At 37.9% G+C, this 19669-nt stretch overlaps 1 protein-coding gene across 16 annotated transcripts in view; it reads left to right on the forward strand.

The window, feature by feature from the left end:
* The window catches only part of WDPCP (WD repeat containing planar cell polarity effector), a 516387-nt gene that overhangs the window by 388299 nt on the left and 108419 nt on the right, over positions 1–19669 (forward strand). For 5 of the 16 annotated variants that reach the window (XM_086326364.1, XM_086326366.1, XM_086326360.1 and 2 more), the window contains one exon: positions 18856–18930. The exons of the other annotated variants lie outside the window; for them this stretch is intronic. In XM_086326364.1, coding sequence (XP_086182490.1) covers positions 18856–18930 — 75 coding nt within the window. The remainder of the gene's footprint in view (positions 1–18855; positions 18931–19669) is intronic. 16 annotated transcript variants of the gene reach the window in all.

Raw genomic sequence — 19669 nt, forward strand, 5'->3', positions numbered from 1 at the left:
ATGACACCAAATGAATTATGTCAGTAATATACATACATATACAGATTTCCCAACTAACAGCATATGAAACAGTGCTACAGTGAAAGTGTCATTCAAAGAAGAATGGATTCATTTTGATATTTGGCAAAACTAATACAATTATGTAAAGTTTAAAAATAAAAAAAAATTTAAAAAATTTAAAAAAAGAGAAGAAAAAACTTGCAAAAAAAAAGAAATCATAAGAGAAACTAGGAAATATTTTTAATATTTAATGAATATATGAAAATGGTATGGGATGATTATACAGGTACACCTTATTTCATTGCACCTCCACTTCACTGTCCTTTATAGATACTGCATATTTTACAAATCAAAAGTCTGTTGTATCCCTACCTCAAGGAAGTCCATCACACTATTTTTCCAATAGTATTTGCTTATTACATGGCTTTTTGTCAAATTTTGGTAATTCTTGCAATGTTTCAAACTTTTTCATGGTTAGGGTGATATGTGAACAGTGGTCTTTTATGTTACTACCACAATTCACTGAAGACTCAGACGATAGCACTTGTTAAACAGTTTTGTTATTTAGTTGCCACGTCGTGTCTGACTCTTTGCAACCCCACGGGCTTCAGCATGCCAGGCTTCCCTGTCCCTTACCACTTCTTGGAGTTTGCAAAGTTCATGTCCATAGAATTGGTGATGCCATCCAACCATCTCATCCTCTGTTGCCTTGTTCTTTTGCCTTCAATTTTTCCCAGCATCAAGGTCTTTTCCAGTGAGTCAACTCCTTGCATCAGGTGGCCAAAATATTGGAGCTTCAGCTTCAGCATCAGTCCTTCCAATGAGTATTCAGGGTTGATTTCCTTTAGGATTGACTAGTTTGATCTCCTTGCAGTCCAAGAGACTCTCAAGAGTCTTCCCCAACACCAGTTAGAAAACATTAATTCTTTCAGCACTCTGCCTTCTTTATGGTCCAAATCTCACATCCATACGTGACTACTGGAAAGACCATAGCTTTGACAATATGGGCCTTTGTCAGCAAAGTGGTGTCTTTGCTTTTTAATACACTGTCTAGGTTGGTTATAGCTTTCCTGCCCAGAAGCAATCTTCGTCCAATTTCATTGCTGCAGGTCACCATCCACAGTGATTTTAGAGCCCAAGAAGAGGATCTGTCACTGCTTCCACATTTTCCCCTTCTATCTGCCATGAAGTGATGGCACCAAATACCATGTGATCTTAGTTTTCTTCATATTAAGTTTTACGCTGTCTGTTTCCCTTTTCTCTTTCACCCTCATCAAGAGGCTTTTAGTTTCTCTTCACTTTCTGCCATTAAAGTGGTATCTATCATCTGCATATCTGAGGTTGTTTATATTTCTCCCAGCAATCTTGATTCCACCTTGTAACTCATCCAGCCTGGCATTGTGAATGATGTATTCTGCATATAAACTAAATAAACAGGGTGACAGTAAACAGACTTGTACTCCTTGATCAATTTTGAACCTGTCAGTTGTTCCATATAAGGTTCTAACTGTTGCTTCTTGACCCGCATACTCAGGAGACAGGTAAAAAGTTTTCCAGTTTGTTATGATCCACACAGTCAAAGGCTTTAGCATAGTCAATGAAGCAGAAGTAGATGTTTTTCTGGAATTCCCTTGCTTTCTCTGTTATCCAGTGAATGTTGGCGATTTGATCTCTGGTTCCTCTGCCTTTTCTAAACCCAGCTTGAACATCTAGAACTTCTCAGTTCGTGTAATGCTGAAGCCTAGATTGAAGGATTTTGAGCATAACTTTACTAGCATGGGAGATGAGTGCAATCGTCCAGTAGTTTGAACATTCTTTAGTACTACCCTTCTTGGGAATTCGGATGAAGAGGGACTTTTTCCAGTCCTGTGGCCACTGCTTTTTCAATTTTGCTGACATATTGAGTGCAGCACTTTAATAGCATCAACTTTTAGGCTTTTAAATAGCTCTGTTGGAATTCCATCACCTCTGCTAGTTTTATTGGCAATACTGTTGCTAAGGCCCACCTGACGTCACACTCTAGAATGTTTAGCCCTGAGTGAATGACGACACCATTGTGGTTATCCGGGTCATGAAAATCTTTTTTGTACAGTTCTGTGTATTCTTGTGGCATCTTTCTGATCTCTCCTGTTTCTATTAGGTCTTTACTGTTTCTGTCCTTTATTGTGCCCACCTTTGCATGAGATGTTCCTTTGATATTTCCAATTATCTTAAAGAGATCTCTCATCTTTCCCCTTCTGTTGTTTTCCTCTATTGCTTTGCATTGTTCATTGAAGAAAGTCTTCTTATCTCTACTTTCTGTTCTCTGGAACTCTGCATTTAGTTTGGTGTAGCTTTCCCTCTCTCCCTTGCTTTTCACTTCTCTTCTTTCTTCAGCTATTTGTAAAGCCTCCTCAGACAACAACTTTGCCTTCTCTTTAGGATGGTTGTGTTTGCTGCCTCCTGTACAGTATTATGAACCTCTGTCCATAGTTCTTCAGGCACTCTGCGGCCTTTTAAAATTAAGGTATGTACATTGTTTTCTAAGACATAATGCTATTGCATACTTAATAGTCTACAGTGTAGTGTTAACATAAATTTTACATGTAATGCTGCTGCTGCTGCTAAGTCGCTTCAGTCGTGTCCGACTCTGTGCGACCCCATAGACAGAAGCCCACCAGGCTCCCCCGTCCCTGGGATTCTCCAGGCAAGAACACTGGAGTGGGTTGCCATTTCCTTCTCCAATGCATGAAAGTGGAAAGTGAAAGTGGAGTCGCTCAGTCATGTCCAACTCTTAGCGACCCCATGGACTACAGCCTACCAGGCTCCTCCATCCATGGGATTTTCCAGGCAAGAGTACTGGAGTGGGGTGCCATTGTCTTCTCTGTTACATGCGATAGGAAACCAAAAAAATTCTTGTGACTTGCTTTATTGCAATGGTCTGAAACTGAACCCACAATATCTCCAGAGTATGCCTATAATCCATTATATAATAAAATGTTATATAATAAAATGAGGCACCCTGCATTCACATCGATATAAGTAATTACATAAGTAAATAAATAAAGTTGTTTAATACATCTAAAAGGAATGATAAAATGAGGAAAATCACAGTTTGGCAAATATCATAACAGTACTTGAATAAGGCAACAATCATTAATGAATGTGGCAGGGTATTATTTACATAGTCTTAAAATATTTCCCCACAAGGCAGTTTACAAAAGGAAAAAGAGTTACTTTACAGTGGACAAGGCTGGTAGATCACCATGTTAATCAAATGATCAAAACTGAACAAGTAAAAATAATTTGCTACCTTATATATTTTAATAAGGAAACAACAGCCCTTAAAAATGTGCATAATCTGGATCTAATCATGTGGAAACACCAATTGAACTCAAATTGAGGGACATTCTAATATCTAGCCTATATTCTTCAAAAAATCTAAGTTCATATCAGTGGAAAGACTGAAGAACTATTTTATACTAAAGAGACACAGCAGCTAAATCTATCAAGAAATGGATCTGTATGATGTGAAGAACATTACTGCAATAAATGGTGAAACTTCAGTGATTAAATGAGAGTCATGTTACCAGTGTTCATTTCATGATTCTAATGATTTGATTGACAATATCCAAATTTGTAGGAGATAAACACAAGCATATTCAAGAGTATGTTGGCAGCTTACTCTCCAATGATTCAAGAAAAAAAGGTCTTTGTACTGCAAACTTTTCTGTAACTCTAAAAATATTTTAAAATTTCACTGTTGTTGAAGCTCTAGACTCTTCGTTGTCCCTGCTTTCTCTAGGTAGAAGTTGTGTGGTTTTGAAATCTTTCTATTGGTCATAGAAATACTTTTAATTCTGTGCCTTTGGGACCTTATCCTGCTTTTCAAAGTTGAAGTGACCTCTCCAACCTAATTATTTCTGTGGCACAAAAGCCAGTTAATGTGCCACCCAAGATTGTTTCTCTGGTCCAATGTTGGATGGCATGAGGATGAATGTGCCTTCTGAACTCTCTCATGTTGGCATCCCTAATTACCTTGGCCATTGGCACAGGAACAGCTGGAGTCAAGTGTGTGCCATTTGATAACATTATAAAAAGACCTGTAGCTGCTGCTCTCCAGCCACCTGTGCCTTCCCTTGGCATAATGATACTGGGTAGTTTGTCTTCCGTTGGCATGATTTCTGTAGTATGCCTTACATCTGCCACTCCTAAGGCACTTACTTGGTGATCAAATTGACATAAAATAGCTTCTTTGGCACTGTTTTTATTTAGAAGAGTCTTATACCTGTACACTTCTGAAGCAAGAATTACAATTTAGCATTATAACTGAATCAATGTAAATTAATTAAAATACTTGTAAACAATATTATGAATATAATTTTTTTTGACTTCTATTGACTCAAACCTGTCTTGAATTTCCAAGTTCAAATTTTCCCAGTCAGAAGTCTCTACTCTGTAGAATTAACTTCTATATGAAATGTACCTCTTCTGTTTTAAGATAGTGGATTGAGTTTGTTCATCAGCTTCTCCCTCCTCTGCCATACCTTTATTAATGATGAAATGTAAGTGTGTGTGTCTGTGTGTTTAAGACTTATAACTGGAATTAAAGTCAAGAATACATAAAGGGACCAGAAGTTGTGAAGAATCCACTGAAAATGGGAAAACACACAAAATCAGATTGAAGAAAGAAAGCAGAAATCTAACGTCCAGATAAGATGACTGCTAAAGTTGACAAAAGCGCCAAAGTTCTCCATGTTGTAAGAAGGGGGACTAGGAATCAAGAAAATGTTCCTGGGAAAGGAAGGGTGAATAATTAAGTTGTAGCAAAGCAGGTGAATGGAGAGGTCAAAATAAGTAAATACTGATAAACCCCATGTGTTGTTAGAAAAATAAGCTGATACGAGTATGTAAAGAATTTAAGAATATTCACCAGAAAAATAGGAATGGGTGATTTTATGAAGTGAGTTACATCCTCCTCTCCTTCCAAACCGATATGCTAAAGCTGTAACTCCCAATGTAATATATTTGGAAGTGAAGCCTTTAAAGATATAATTAAGGTTAAATGAGGCCATGGAGGTGGAGCCCTAATCCAAAATGGCTGGTGTATTTATAAGAAGAGGAAGAAAGACCAACAGGGATGTATGTGCACAGAGGTAAATCCAGCAAGAAGATGGTCACCTGCAAGACAATGACAGAGGCATCAGGAGAAACCAAACCTGTCAACACCTTCGTCTTAAAACTTCCAGCCTCCACAGCTATGAGAAAATAATATTTCTCTTGTTTAATGTGCCCCGGCTATGTTGTTTTCTTCTGGTAGTAACCCTAACCAACCAACACAAATGGTGTAACTTTAGAATCAGTAAATAAGAAAAAAAACACCAAAGAAATAAAAATTGATAAATTATTACAGAGCAGAGAGGAAATAATCAGAAGGAAATAATTAAAGGTATGGCAAATAAAAAGTAAAAAATAAGCTGTCAAGAATGTCTAAGCATCAGTAATTATAATGTTAATGAATTAAATTCACCTATTGAAAATCAGAGACCATAAAATTGGATTTTTAAATATTCAAGTATGTGTTGCATATAAAAAAACACTCCAAACCCAAAATATCATGGTTCAAATGGGAAAAAATATAAATAAATGCTTCCAAGTGTCAGACAAAAGATCTGAAGACAAAGGATTAAAAGGAAAAAAAACATGAGGTAGTTTTAAAATGTGTGCTGAAATTCTTTGATACTCCTCTTTTCAAAAGGTGGTACCTTAACCTCTCATCCCTTGAATGAGCTAGACCTGGTAACTCACTTCAAGTATGATGTGTGACTTCTGAAACTAGGTAATGAATGTATTGGGGCTTCCTTTTTGCCCCTTTCTTTCTGATCGCTTGCTCTGGGGGAAGCTAGCTGCCATGTCATGAGGACATTCAAGTAGCTTATGCAGTGAGATAACAGATGTGTCTTATGAATGTTGAAAAATCCACAAAGTACACGATGTTACAGTATGTTTTTAAGAGAAGGGTGTGCTAACATCTTGCACTTTGTGGGTTTTTCAATTTTTCCTTGAAGGTTTTTCTTTTAAAAAAGTTTGGAGCTCAGTAGTTAAATGAATAATGCTATAGCTACTTGAACCTTCCCCAGTGGCTCAGTGGTAAAAAATCTGCCTGCAATGCATGAGGCACATGAGGTGTAGGAAAAAAACAGTAAGGCTATTAACAACTTGAATAACATAAATAGAAAACCTGAGCTAATTTAATAGCATACTTATTACTCGGGCTAAAGGTGATATCAAATGGAAATTATAAACTTACAACTTAATGACAATGAAAATATTATATATCAGTATCTGTGGCTTGCAGCCACAGAAACTTCACAGCCTTAAATGCATTATTTTTAAAAAAGATTGAAAATAAATGACCTATGCTTTCATCTCAAGAAGACAAAGACAAATCCAAACAATATAGAGAAATGAAAATAAAGAAATTAAATCAAAATTTTAAAAACAGAATTCCTCAACAAAATCAAAGTCATTCTAGAAGAAACCTGTAAAATAATAGTTTAGAAAAAATGTCATCAAGGTGCAGAAGAAGATAAACACACAAAAAAAGTTAGGATTGAAAAGGACGTAACTATGGCAAAGGAAATTTGCTTTTAAATAGGAAAACTATTAATTTTGTTTTAAATTTATTTTTATCATGGGTAAAAAGTGGTGAATAAAATAATGAACTGCCATATGTTGTGGTTCAGTTACTGTCATGTCCGACACTTTGCGATGCCATAGACTGCGGCATGCCAGAATTCCTCATCCTTCACTATTTCCTGGAGTTTGCTCTAACTCATGTCCATTGAGTCCATCATGCTATCCAACTATCCTGTCCTCTTATCATTCCCTTCTCAAGCCCTCCATGTTTACTAGTGTCAGGATCTTTTCCAATGAGTCGGCTATTTGCATCAAGTGGCCAAAGTATTGGAACTGCAACTTCGGCATCAGTTCTTCCAATGAAGAGTCAAGGTTGATTTCATATAGAATTGACTGGTTTGATTTCCCTGCTGTCCAAGGAACTCTTGAGTTATCTCCAGCACCACAGAATTCGAAAGCATCAGTTCTTTGGTGCACATTCTTCTTTATGGTCCAACTCTCACATCCCTACATGACTACAGGAAAAACCATAGCTTTGACTGTAAGGACGTGTGTTGGCTAAGTGATGTCTCTGCTTTTTAGTATGCTGTCTTGGTTTATTGTAGCTTTTCTGTTGGCTAAGTGATGTCTCTGCTTTTTAATATGCTGTCTTGGTTTATTGTAGCTTTTCTGTCAAGGAAAAAGCGTCTTAAATTTCATGGCTGCAGTCACCATCTGCAGTGATTTTGGAGCCCAACAAAATGAAGTCTCTCACTGTTTCCATTGTTTACCTCTCTATTTGCCATGAAGTGATGGAACCAGATGTCATGATCTTACTTATTTGAATGTTGACTTTTAAGCCAGGTTTTCACTCTCCTCTTTCACCTTCATCAAGACACTCTTTAGTTCCTCTTCACTTTCTGCCATTAGGTTGGTGTCATTTGCATATCTAAGGTTATTGATATTTCTCCCGGCAATCTTGATTCCAGTTTGTGCCTCATTCAGCCTGGCATTTTGCATGATGTACTCTGAGTAGAAGTTAAATAAGCAGGGTGACAATATACAGCCTTGACATATTCCTTTCCCAATTTGGAACCAGTCATTGTTCCATGTCTGGTTCTAACTGTTGCTTCTTGACCTGCATACAGATTTCTCAGGAGGCAGGTAAGGTGATCTGGTATTCCCATCTCTTGAAGAATTTTCCAGTTTGTTGTTATCCACACAGTCAAAGGTTTTAGTAGTCAATGAAGCAGAAGCAGATGTTTTTCTTGAATTCCCTTACTTTTTCTGTAATCCAATGGATGTTGGCAATTTGATCTCAGGTTCCTCTGCCTTTTCTAAATCCAGCTTGTACATCTGGATGTTCTTGGTCCATGTACTGTCGAAGCCTAGCTTTAAGGATTTTGAGCATTACCTTGCTAGCATGTGAAATGAGTTTAATTGTGGGGCAATTTGAACATTCTTTGGCATTGCCCTTTTGGGGGATTAGAATTAAAACTGGCCTTTTCCAGTCGTGTGGCCACTGCTGAGTTTTAAAAATTTGCTGGCATTTCGAGTGCAGCACTTTAACAGCATCATCTTTTAGGATTAGAAATAGCTCAGCTGGAATTCCATCACCTCCACTAGCTTTGTTCATGGTAATCCTTCGTAAGGCCCACTTGACTTCACACTCTGATGTCCGGCTGTAGGTGAATGACCACACCATTGAGGTTGCCCGGGTCATTATGACCTTTTTTGTATAGTTTTCTGTATATTCTTGCCACCTTTTCTTAATGTCTTCTGCTTCCATTATGTCCTTATTGTTTCTGTCCTATATTGTGCCCATCTTTGCATGAAATGTTCCCTTGGTATCTCTAATTTCTTGAAGAGGTCTCTAGTCTTTCTCATTCTATTGTTTTCTTCTCTGTTTTGCACTGTTCACTTTTATTTTTATTTTATTTTATTTTTAAAATTTACATAATTGTATTAGTTTTGCCAAATATCAAAATGAATCCACCACAGGTATACATGTGTTCCCCATCCTGAACCCTCTTCCCTCCTCCCTCCCCATACCATCCCTCTGGGTCGTCCCAGTGCACCAGCCCCAAGCATCCAGTATCATGCATTGAACCTGGACTGGCATCTTGTTTCATACATGATATTTTACATGTTTCAATGCCATTCTCCCAAATCTTCCCACCCTCTCCCTCTCCCACAGAGTCCATAAGACTGTTCTATACATCAGTGTCTCTTTTGCTGTCTCGTACACAGGGTTATGGTTACCATCTTTCTAAATTCCATATATATGCGTTAGTATACTGTATTGGTGTTTTTCCTTCTGGCTTACTTCACTCTGTATAATAGGCTCCAGTTTCATCCACCTCATTAGAACTGATTCAAATGTATTCTTTTTAATGGCTGAGTAATACTCCATTGTGTATATGTACCACAGCTTTCTTATCCATTCATCTGCTGATGGACATCTAGGTTGCTTCCATGTCCTGGCTATTATAAACAGTGCTGCGATGAACATTGGGGTACACGTGTCTCTTTCCCTTCTGGTTTCCTCAGTGTGTATGCCCAGCAGTGGGATTGCTGGATCGTAAGGCAGTTCTATTTCCAGTTTTTTAAGGAATCTCCACACTGTTCTCCATAGTGGCTGTACTAGTTTGCATTCCCACCAACAGTGTAAGAGGGTTCCCTTTTCTCCACACCCTCTCCAGCATTTATTATTTGTAGACTTTTGGATCACAGCCATTCTGACTGGTGTGAAATGGTACCTCATAGTGGTTTTGATTTGCATTTCTCTGATAATGAGTGATGTTGAGCATCTTTTCATGTGTTTGTTAGCCATCTGTATGTCTTCTTTGGAGAAATGTCTATTTAGTTCTTTGGCCCATTTTTTGATTGGGTCATTTATTTTTCTGGAGTTGAGCTGTAGGAGTTGCTTGTATATTTTTGAGATTAGTTGTTTGTCAGTTGCTTCATTTGCTATTATTTTCTCCCATTCTGAAGGCTGTCTTTTCACCTTGCTAATAGTTTCCTTTGATGTGCAGAAGCTTTTAAGGTTAATTAGGTCCCATTTGTTTATTTTTGCTTTTATTTCCAATATTCTGGGAGGTGGGTCATAGAGGATCCTGCTGTGATGTATGTCAGAGAGTGTTTTGCCTATATTCTCCTCTAAGAGTTTTATAGTTTCTGGTCTTACATTTAGATCTTTAATCTATTTTGAGTTTATTTTTGTGTATGGTGTTAGAAAGTGTTCTAGTTTCATTCTTTTACAAGTGGTTGACCAGATTTCCCAGCACCACTTGTTAAAGAGATTGTCTTTAATCCATTGTATATTCTTGCCTCCTTTGTCAAAGATAAGGTGTCCATATGTGCATGGATTTATCTCTGGGCTTTCTATTTTGTTCCATTGATCAATATTTCTGTCTTTGTGCCAGTACCATACTGTCTTGATAACTGTGGCTTTGTAGTAGAGCCTGAAGTCAGGTGGGTTGATTCCTCCAGTTCCATTCTTCTTTCTCAGGATCGCTTTGGCTATTCAAGGTTTTTTGTATTTCCATACAAATTGTGAGATTATTTGTTCTAGCTCTGTGAAGAATACTGTTGGTAGCTTGATAGGGATTGCATTGAATCTATAAATTGCTTTGGGTAGTATACTCATTTTCATTATATTGATTCTTCCAATCCATGAACATGGTATATTTCTCCATCTATTAGTGTCCTCTTTGATTTCTTTCACCAGTGTTTTATAGTTTTCTATATATAGGTCTTTAGTATTTTATTCTTTCCGTTGCAATGGTAAATGGAATTGTTTCCTTAATTTCTCTTTCTGTTTTCTCATTATTAGTGTATAGGAATGCAAGGGATTTCTGTGTGTTGATTTTATATCCTGCAACTTTACTATAGTCATTGATTAGTTCTAGTAATTTTCTGGTGGAGTCTTTAGGGTTTTCTATGTAGAGGATCATGTCTTTGCAAATAGTGAGAGTTTTACTTCTTCTTTTCCAATTTGGATTCCTTTTGTTTCTTTTTCTGCTCTGATTGCTGGGGCCAAAACTTCCAAAACTATGTTGAATAGTAATGGTGAAAGTGGGCACCCTTGTCTTGTTCCTGACTTTAGAGGAAATGCTTTCAATTTTTCACCAGTGAGGATAATGTTTGCTGTGGGTTTGTCATATATAGCTTTTATTATGTTGAGGTATGTTCCTTCTATTCCTGCTTTCTGGAGAGTTTTTATCATAAATGGGTATTGAATTTTGTCAAAGGCTTTCTCTGCATCTATTGAGATAATCAGGAAGAAATAGAAAATCTTAACAGACCCATCACAAGCACAGAAATTGAAACTGTAATCAAAAATCTTCCAGCAAACAAAAGCCCAGGTCCAGACAGCTTCACAGCTGAATTCTACCAAAAATTTAGAGAAGAGCTAACACCTATCCTGCTCAAACTCTTCCACAAAATTGCAGAGGAAGGTAAACTTCCAAACTCATTCTACCAGGCCACCATCACCCTAATACCAAAACCTGACAAAGATCCCACAAAAAAAGAAAACTACAGGCCAATATCACTGATGAACATAGATGCAAAAATCCTTAACAAAATTCTAGCAATCAGAATCTAACAACACATTAAAAAGATCATACACCATGACCAAGTGGGCTTTATCCCAGGGATGCAAGGATTCTTCAATATCCGCAAATCAATCAATGTAATACACCACATTAACAAATTGAAAAATAAAAACCATATGATTATCTCAATAGATGCACTGTTCACTTTTAAGCTTTAAGTAACTTTTTTTTGGTCATGCTGCACAACTTGTAGGATCTTAGTTCCCCTAACAGGTATTGAACCTGGGCCATCAATAGTGAAAGCACCAAATCCTGACCACTGGATTGTCAGGGAACTCCCTAACTTTAAATACTTATTCTTTTAAATCTGCATATTCATTTTGGTAGTACATTAAATATCATCTGTGAAAGGTAATAGAGCTCCCAGGAATAGAAAGTCTTTTATTTTATTGAATAGATCTTAGATGATACAGACAGGATATGTGTAAATTTTTAAACCTGGATCATGGCCAAAGACTATCAGTGTTTGTCATCTTTTGTTCAGTGGAAGCCATTTTCACTTAATAGTGCTAAAGGATGTTACTAATATAAGTCAGTTTGGCAAATGATAAACTAAAAATTTTCATTGAGAATGACAGAAACTAAGTGATTCATTCTTCTGAATTTTTTTTTTTGAACTTCCAATTAGTAACAGTTTAAATAAAGCCATTCACTAGGTAATCCTGATTGGGTGGCAGTAAAGGTTGGGATTAATCAATATGACACTTTTCAAATATATTTTCATTTATATTGTCTATTTAGACTCATTACATGCCATTTAAACCTTATAAGTATCCAAAAAGAGACGAACAACACAAAAAAGGACTGTGTATCTTACAATGTCTTCTTGTGCCATGTGGCTCCCAGACACATGATTCTAAACAACTAAGCGTGGTGAAGTGTGTGAAAACGTGATGAATGGGCATCAGGGGGTAGATCCATGCTTTATAGGGTTTGAAGCTTATACTTCTTAAGAAAAATAATTCAATGGACCTAGAGAATATTATATTTAATAAAGTAAGTCATAGACAAATACTATATGTTATCACTTAGAAGTGGAATCTAAAAAATAAATATATATAACAAAACAAGAAAAGACTCATAGAAAAGAGACTAATGGTTACCAGTGGGGAGAGAGAAGGCAGGGAGGGGCAAGATAGAAGTACAGGATTAAGAGCTACAAACTACTATCTATAATAAAGGTAACAACAAGGATATGTTATACATCACAGGGAAATATAGCCATTATTTTGTTTATAACTTTAAATGGAATATAATCTACAAAAATGCTGAATCACTATGCTGTACACCTGAAACTATTATAATATTGTAAATCAACTATACTTCAATTTCAAAAAGAATTTAATATTTCAGGTACAAAATTAGTACTGGAAAGACATGTAAAAATAAGATGAGAAGCTTAAGCTTCATTAACTTTTGTAGTAAATTCATGTATACATCTGGCACAGAGTAAATATTCCATAATTATATGTGGAATATTTTTTTTTTTTTTGCTATCCACTCACTCATGTCCAACTGTTTGTGACCCCATGGACTGCAGCATACCAGGCTGCTCTATCCTTCACTATCTCCTGGAGTTTACACAAACTCAGGTTGATCGAGTCAATGATACCATCCAACTATCTCATCCTCTGTTGCCCTCTTCCCCTCCTGCCCTCAATCTTTCCCAGCATCAGGGTGTTTTCCAATGACTCGGCTCCTCGCATCAGGGGGCCAAAGTATTGGTGCTTCAGCTTCAGCATCAGTCCTTCTAATGAATATTCAAGGTTGACTTCATTTAGGGTTGACTGGTTTGATCTCCTTGCTGTCCAAGGGACTCTCGAGTCATCTTCAGCACCACAGAATTCAAAAGTCAGTTCTTCAGTGCTCAGCTGTCTTTATGGTCCAACACTCACATTTGAACGTGTCTCCTGGAAAAACCATAGCTTTGACTATATGGACATTTGTCGGCAAAGTGATGTCTCTGCTTTTTAATATGCTGTCTTGGTTTCCCATAACTGTTCTTCCAAGGAGCACGTGTCTTAATTTCATGGCTGTATTCACTGTCCACAGTGATTTTGGAGCCTAAGAAAATAAAGTCTGTCACTGTTTCCATTGTTTACCCATCTATTTGCCATGAGGTATTGGAACCAGATGCCATGATCTTACTTTTTTGAATGTTGACTTTTAAGCCAGGTTTTTTACTCTCCTCTTTCACCATCATCAAGGCACTCTTTAGTTCCTCATTGCTTTCTGCTATTAGGGTGGTGTCATCTGCATATCTAAGGTTATTGATACTTCACCCAGCAATCTTGATTCCAGTTTGTGCCTCATCCAGCCTGGCATTTTGCATGATGTACTCTGCGTAGAAGTTAAATAAGCAGGGTGACAATATACAGCCTTGATGTACTCCTTTCCCAATTTGGAACCAGTCCATTGTTCCATGTCTGGTTCTAACTGTTTCTTCTTGACCTGTATACAGGTTTCTCAAGAGGCAGGTCAAGTGGTCTGATATTCCCACTCTTGAAGAATTTTCCAGTTTGTTGTGATCCACATGGTCAAAGGCTTTAGTGTAGTCAATGAAGCAGAAGTAGATGTTTTTCTGAAATTCTCTTGCTTTTTCTAAGATCCAACAGATGTTGGCAATTTGATCTCTGGTTCCTCTGCCTTTTCTAAATCCAACCTGAATATCTGGAAGTTCTCAGTTCATGTATTGCTGAAGCCTGACTTGGAGAATTTTGAGCATTACTTTGCTAGCATGTGAAATGAGTGCAATTGTGTGGTAATTTGAACATTCTTGAGCATTGCCCTTCTTGGGGACTGGAATGAAAACTGATCTTTTCTGGTCCCATGGCCACTGCTGAGCTTTCCAAATTTGCTGGCATAGTGAGTGCAGCACTTTCACAGCATCATCCTTTAGGATTTGAAACAGCTCAACTGGAATTCCATCCTCTCCACTAGCTTTGTTCGTAGTGATGCTTCCTAAGGCCCCCTTGGCTTTGCACTCCAAGATGTCTAGCTCTAGGTGAGTGATCACACCACTGTGGTTATCTGAGTCATTAGGACCTTTTGTGTACACTTCTTCTGTGTATTCTTGCCATCTCTCCCTAGTATCTTCTGCTTCTGTTAGGTCCGTACCATTTCTGTCCTTTATTGTGCCCATCTTTGCATGGTATGTTCCTTTGGTATCATAATTTTCTTGAAAAGATCTCCAGTCTTTCCCATTCTATTGTTTTCCTCTTTTCTTTGCATTGATCACTTAGGAAGGTTTTCTTCTCTCTCCTTCCTATTCTTTGGAACTCTGTATTCAAATGGGTTTATCTTTCTCTTCTCCTTTGCCTTTTGCTTTTCTTTTTTTCTTGGCTATTTGTAAGGCCTCCTCAGACAGCCATTTTGCATTTTTACATTTCTTTTTCTTGGGGATGATTTTGATCACTGCCTCCTATACAATGTCATGAACCTCCATCCATAGTTCTTTAAGCACTCTATCAGATTTAATCCTTTGAATCTATTTGTTGCTTCCAATGTATAATCATAAGGGATTTGATTTAGGTCGTAACTGAATGGCCTAGTGGTTTTCTCTATGTCCTTCAATTTAAGTCTGATTTGGCAATAAGGAGTTCATGATCTGAGCCACAGACAGCTCCCAGTCTTGTTTTTGCTGACTGTATAGAGCGTCTCCATCTTTGACTACAAAGAATATAATAAGTCTGATTTTGGTATTGACCATCTGGTGATATCCATGTGTATGGTCGTCTCTCATGTTGGAAGAAGGTGTCTGCTATGACCAATGCCTTCTCTTGGCAAAACTGTTAGCCTTTGCCCTGCTTCATTTTGTACTCCTAGGCCAAACTTGCCTGTTACTCCAGGTATCTCTTGAGTTCCTACTTTTGCATTCCAGTCCCCTATGATGAAGAAAGTGGCTCAGATGGTAAAGCGTCTGTCTACAATGTGGGAGACCCGGGTTCGATCCCTGGGTCGGGAACATCCTCTGGAGAAGGAAATAGCAATCCACTCCAGTACTACTGCCTGGAAAATCCCATGGACAGAGGAGCCTGGTAGGCTACAGTCCATGGGGTGGGTCGCAAAGAGTCGGACACGACTGAGTGACTTCACTTTCACTTTCATGATGAAGAAAGGACATCTTTTTTGGTGTTAGTTCTAGAAAGCCTTGTTGGTCTTCATAAAATCATTCAACTTCATCTTCTTTGGCATTAGTGGTTGGGGCATAGACTTGGATTACTGTGATGTTGAATGGTTTGCCTTGGAAACAAACAGAGATCATTCTGTCATTTTTAAGATTGTACCCAAGTACTACATTTTGGACTCTTTTGATGACTATGAAAGCTACTCCATTTCTTCTATGAGATTCTTGCCCATGTCATCTGAATTAAATTTGCCCACTCCAGTCCATTTTAGTTCACTATTGCTAAGATGTTGATGTTCACTCTTGCCATCTCCTGTTGACCACTTTAAATTTACCTTGATTCATGGACCTAACGTTCCAGGTTCCTATGCAATACTTTTCTTTACAGCATTGGACTTTACTTTCACCACCAGACACACGCACAGCTGGGTGTTGTTTCTGCTTTGGCTAAATCAGCCTCCTCATACCTTCTGGAGCTATTTCTCTGCTCTTCTCCAGTAGCATATTGGGCACCTACTGACTGGGGAGTTTGCCCCTCAAAAACAGTATAATGTTATATATTATATGCATAAAAGGTAGATGTAATATTTTCGGTAAATAAACGTAGAATTCCTTTGTAAGACTAAGTAAGTATTGCTGTCATCACCAAACTGTTTTAATTTCTTTTTTAATTGGAGGATAATTTGATTTTTGGCTTGATTGCTCCCTTTTCTTTTGACTCTTCCTTTTCTACATCACCAGTCTTGGACATAAGATTGATCACATCATTTCCTTAGGAAGAGTTTCCAAAAGTATATATGTGCTAATTATAAATTCTGATATATTAATTAAATATGGAATCATCAAACTTTTTCTATAAAGAACCAAACAGCAAATAGTATAGGCTTATGGGTCATGAAGCAAAATCGAGGTTATTATATAGGTACTTGAGAAAACAAATTTCCATAGATCTTTATTGATAAAACAAAATTTTAAATGTAATAATTGAGTATGATAGCAAATTTCCATAAATATTTTCTATAAAGTTAAAAATCTAATACTTGAGTACAGTTTTCATAATGAAGTTCTACAGATATAAATAAGGGAGTTCTTTTGGGGGAATAAGAGTTGAAAGGTGCTATTTCTTATCAACAAAATCCATTGTAAATATTCATCTGTGGATACTGATCTATGGTGAATTTTCATTTTGCAAATTTCTTTCCTCATAGACAACTACTGCCAAATATTTATATATATGACATGAGTGTATGGTTAATTGCACATATTCACTGATAAGAAGGCATTTTTAGAAACTCTATTAGCTAAAGACTAGACTGCCTTTTAAGTCTAAATTTGGCAATAAGGAGTTCATGATCTGAACCACAGTCAGTTCCCTATCTTGTTTTTGCTGATTATATACAGCTTCTCCATCTTTAACTACAAAGAATATAATCAATCTGATTTCGGTGTTGACCATCGGGTGATGTCCATGTGTAGAGTCTTCTCTTGTGTTGTTGGAAGAGGGTGTTTGCTGTGACTGGTGTGTTCTCTTGGCAAAACTCTATTAGCCTTTGCCCTGCTTCATTCCATACTCCAAGGCCAAATTTTCCTGTTACTCCAGGTGTTTCTTGACTTCCTACTTTTGCATTCCAGTCCCCTATAATGAAAAGGACATCTTTTTTGGATGTTAGTTCTAAAAGGTCTTGTAGGTCTTCATAGAACCGTTCAACTTCTGCTTCTTCAGAGTTACTTGTTGGGGCATAGGCTTGGATTACCATGATACTGAATGGTTTGCCTTGGAAACAAACAGAGATCATTCTGTCGTTTTTGAGATTGCATCCAAGTACTGCATTTTGGACCCTTTTGTTGACCAATGGCTACTCCATTTCTTCTAAGGGATTCCTGCACACAGTAGTAGATATAATGGTCATCTGAGTTAAATTCACCAATTACAGTCCATTTTAGTTCACTAGTTCCTAGAATATCGACGTTCGCTCTTGCCATCTCCTGTTTGACCACTTCCAATTTGCCTTGATTCATGGGCCTGACATTCCAGGTTTCTATGCAGTATTGCTCTTTATAGCATCGGACCTTGCTTCTATCACCAGTCACATCCACAGCTGGGTATTGTTTTTGCTTTGGCGCCATCCCTTCATTCTTTCTGGAGTTATTTGTCCCCTGATCTCCAGCAGCATATTGGGCACCTACTGACCTGGGGAGTTCCTCTTTCAGTATCCTATCATTTTGCCTTTTCATACTGTTCATGGGGTTCTCAAGGCAAGAATACTGAAGTGGTTTGCCATTCCATTCTCCAGTGGACCACATTCTGTCAGATCTCTCCACCATGACCCATCCATCTTGGATGGTCCCACACGGCATGGCTTAGTTTCACTGAGTTAGACAAGGCTGTGGTCCGTGTGATCAGATTGGCTAGTTTTCTGTGAGTATGGTTTCAGTGTGTCTGCCCTCTGATGCCCTCTTGCAACACCTACCATCTTACTTGGGTTTCTCTTACCTTGGACGTGGGGTATCTCTTCACAGCTGCTCCAGCAAAGCACAACTGCTGCTCCTTACTTTGGACAAGGGGTATCTCCTCATGGCTGCCCCTCCTGACCCTGAACATGGAGTAGCTCCTCTCGGCCCTCCTGCACCCGTGCAGCTGCCACTCCTTGGACATGGGGTTGGCCCTCTCGGCCACTGCCCCTCACCTCGGGTGTGTGGTAGCTCCTCCAGGCCATCACCCCTGACCTCGGGCATGGGGTAGCTCCTTCCCGCCACCGCCCCTGACCTCGGGTGTGGGGTAGCTCCTCTTGGCCGCTGCCCCTGACCTTGGGCTAGATAGAATATTAAAAAGTAGAGACATTACTTTGCCAACAAAGGTCCGTCTAGTCAAGGCTATGGTTTTTCCAGTAGTCATGTATGGATGTGAGAGTTGGACTGTGAAGAAAGCTGAGTGCCGGAAAACTGATGCTTCTGAACTGTGGTGTTGGAGAAGACTCTTGAGACTCCCTTGGACTGCAAGGAGATCCAACCAGTCCATTCTAAGGGAGATCAGTCCTGGGTGTTCATTGGAAGGACTGATGCTAAAGCTGAAACTCCAATACTTTGGCCACCTCATGTGAAGAGTTGACTCATTGGAAAAGACCCTGATGCTGGGAGGGATTGGGGGGAGGAGGAGAAAGGGACGACAGAGGATGAGATGGCTGGATGGCATCACTGACTCGATGGACATGAGTTTGAGTGAACTCCGGGAATTGGTGATGGACAGGGAGGCCTGGCATGCTGCGATTCATGGGGTCACAAAAGAGCTGGACACGACTGAGCAACTGAACTGAACTGAGACTGCCTTTTAATATGTTAGTACATTGTAAATTAATTACTTCCCTTAATTGCACCATTAGAGTTTGAATTATGAACAGTTCCTTGGAACTTGTATCAAGGTTGAAAAATGCCATGGACTGAAATATATTGCTGGGACTTTGTTATAAGTATGTCACTTTATCTTTTGACAGTTTTAAATTTTAATTTTTACAGGAGGTGTGTAACACAGCCTGGTATTACTTGCAAGTCAAAACAATGTTAGTTTTCACTGAAAAGCTTTATCACAATGTAAGTTTCACAATAAGTACTATTTGGCTTGTAGTTTTAAATTGAAACATTTTCAAGTCTGCAAGATGAGCTAATTCCAGAGCCATACAGACTTGAGTGGTTGAACACAGTTCTTCCAGCCACTGAAAAATGTAAACACTGTTCTTTTTTAAAATTGAAGTATAGTTGCTGTACAATATCATATATACAGTATATAGTATATATATATAATCTATATATACTATATATAATATAGTGATTCACAATTTTTACAGGTTAACTCTATTTATATTTATTATAAAATATTTGTTATATTCCCTGTGTTATATAATATATTCTTGTAGCCTCATTTATACCTAATAGTTCACACGTCTCAATCCCTTATGCCTATCATGACCTTCTTTTCTCTCCGTTGGTAACTAGTTTGCTCTCTGTATTTGTGAGTCTACTTTTTTGTTATATTTGCTAATTGTATTTTTTATATTCCACATATAATAATATCATCTAGTATTTGTCTTTATCTGTCTGACTTATTTCACTTAGTATAACAACAAAACAAAACTACTGAATGGGAAAAATTATTTGCAAATAATATGACCAATAAGGAGTTAATATCCAAAATATATAAAAAGTCTACACAACTGACCATCAAAAAAGAAACCACCTGATTATACAATGGGCAGAGAAACTGAACAGTTTTCCAAAATTTAAGAAAATGCAGACACCCATGAAAAGAGGTACAATTATCAAGCAAATGCAA

The sequence above is a fragment of the Bos grunniens genome, chromosome 11 (genome assembly GCF_055505025.1).
Source record: "Bos grunniens cultivar Pamir isolate PY7600 chromosome 11, Bosgru_T2T1.0, whole genome shotgun sequence".
NCBI lineage: Eukaryota > Metazoa > Chordata > Mammalia > Artiodactyla > Bovidae > Bos > Bos grunniens.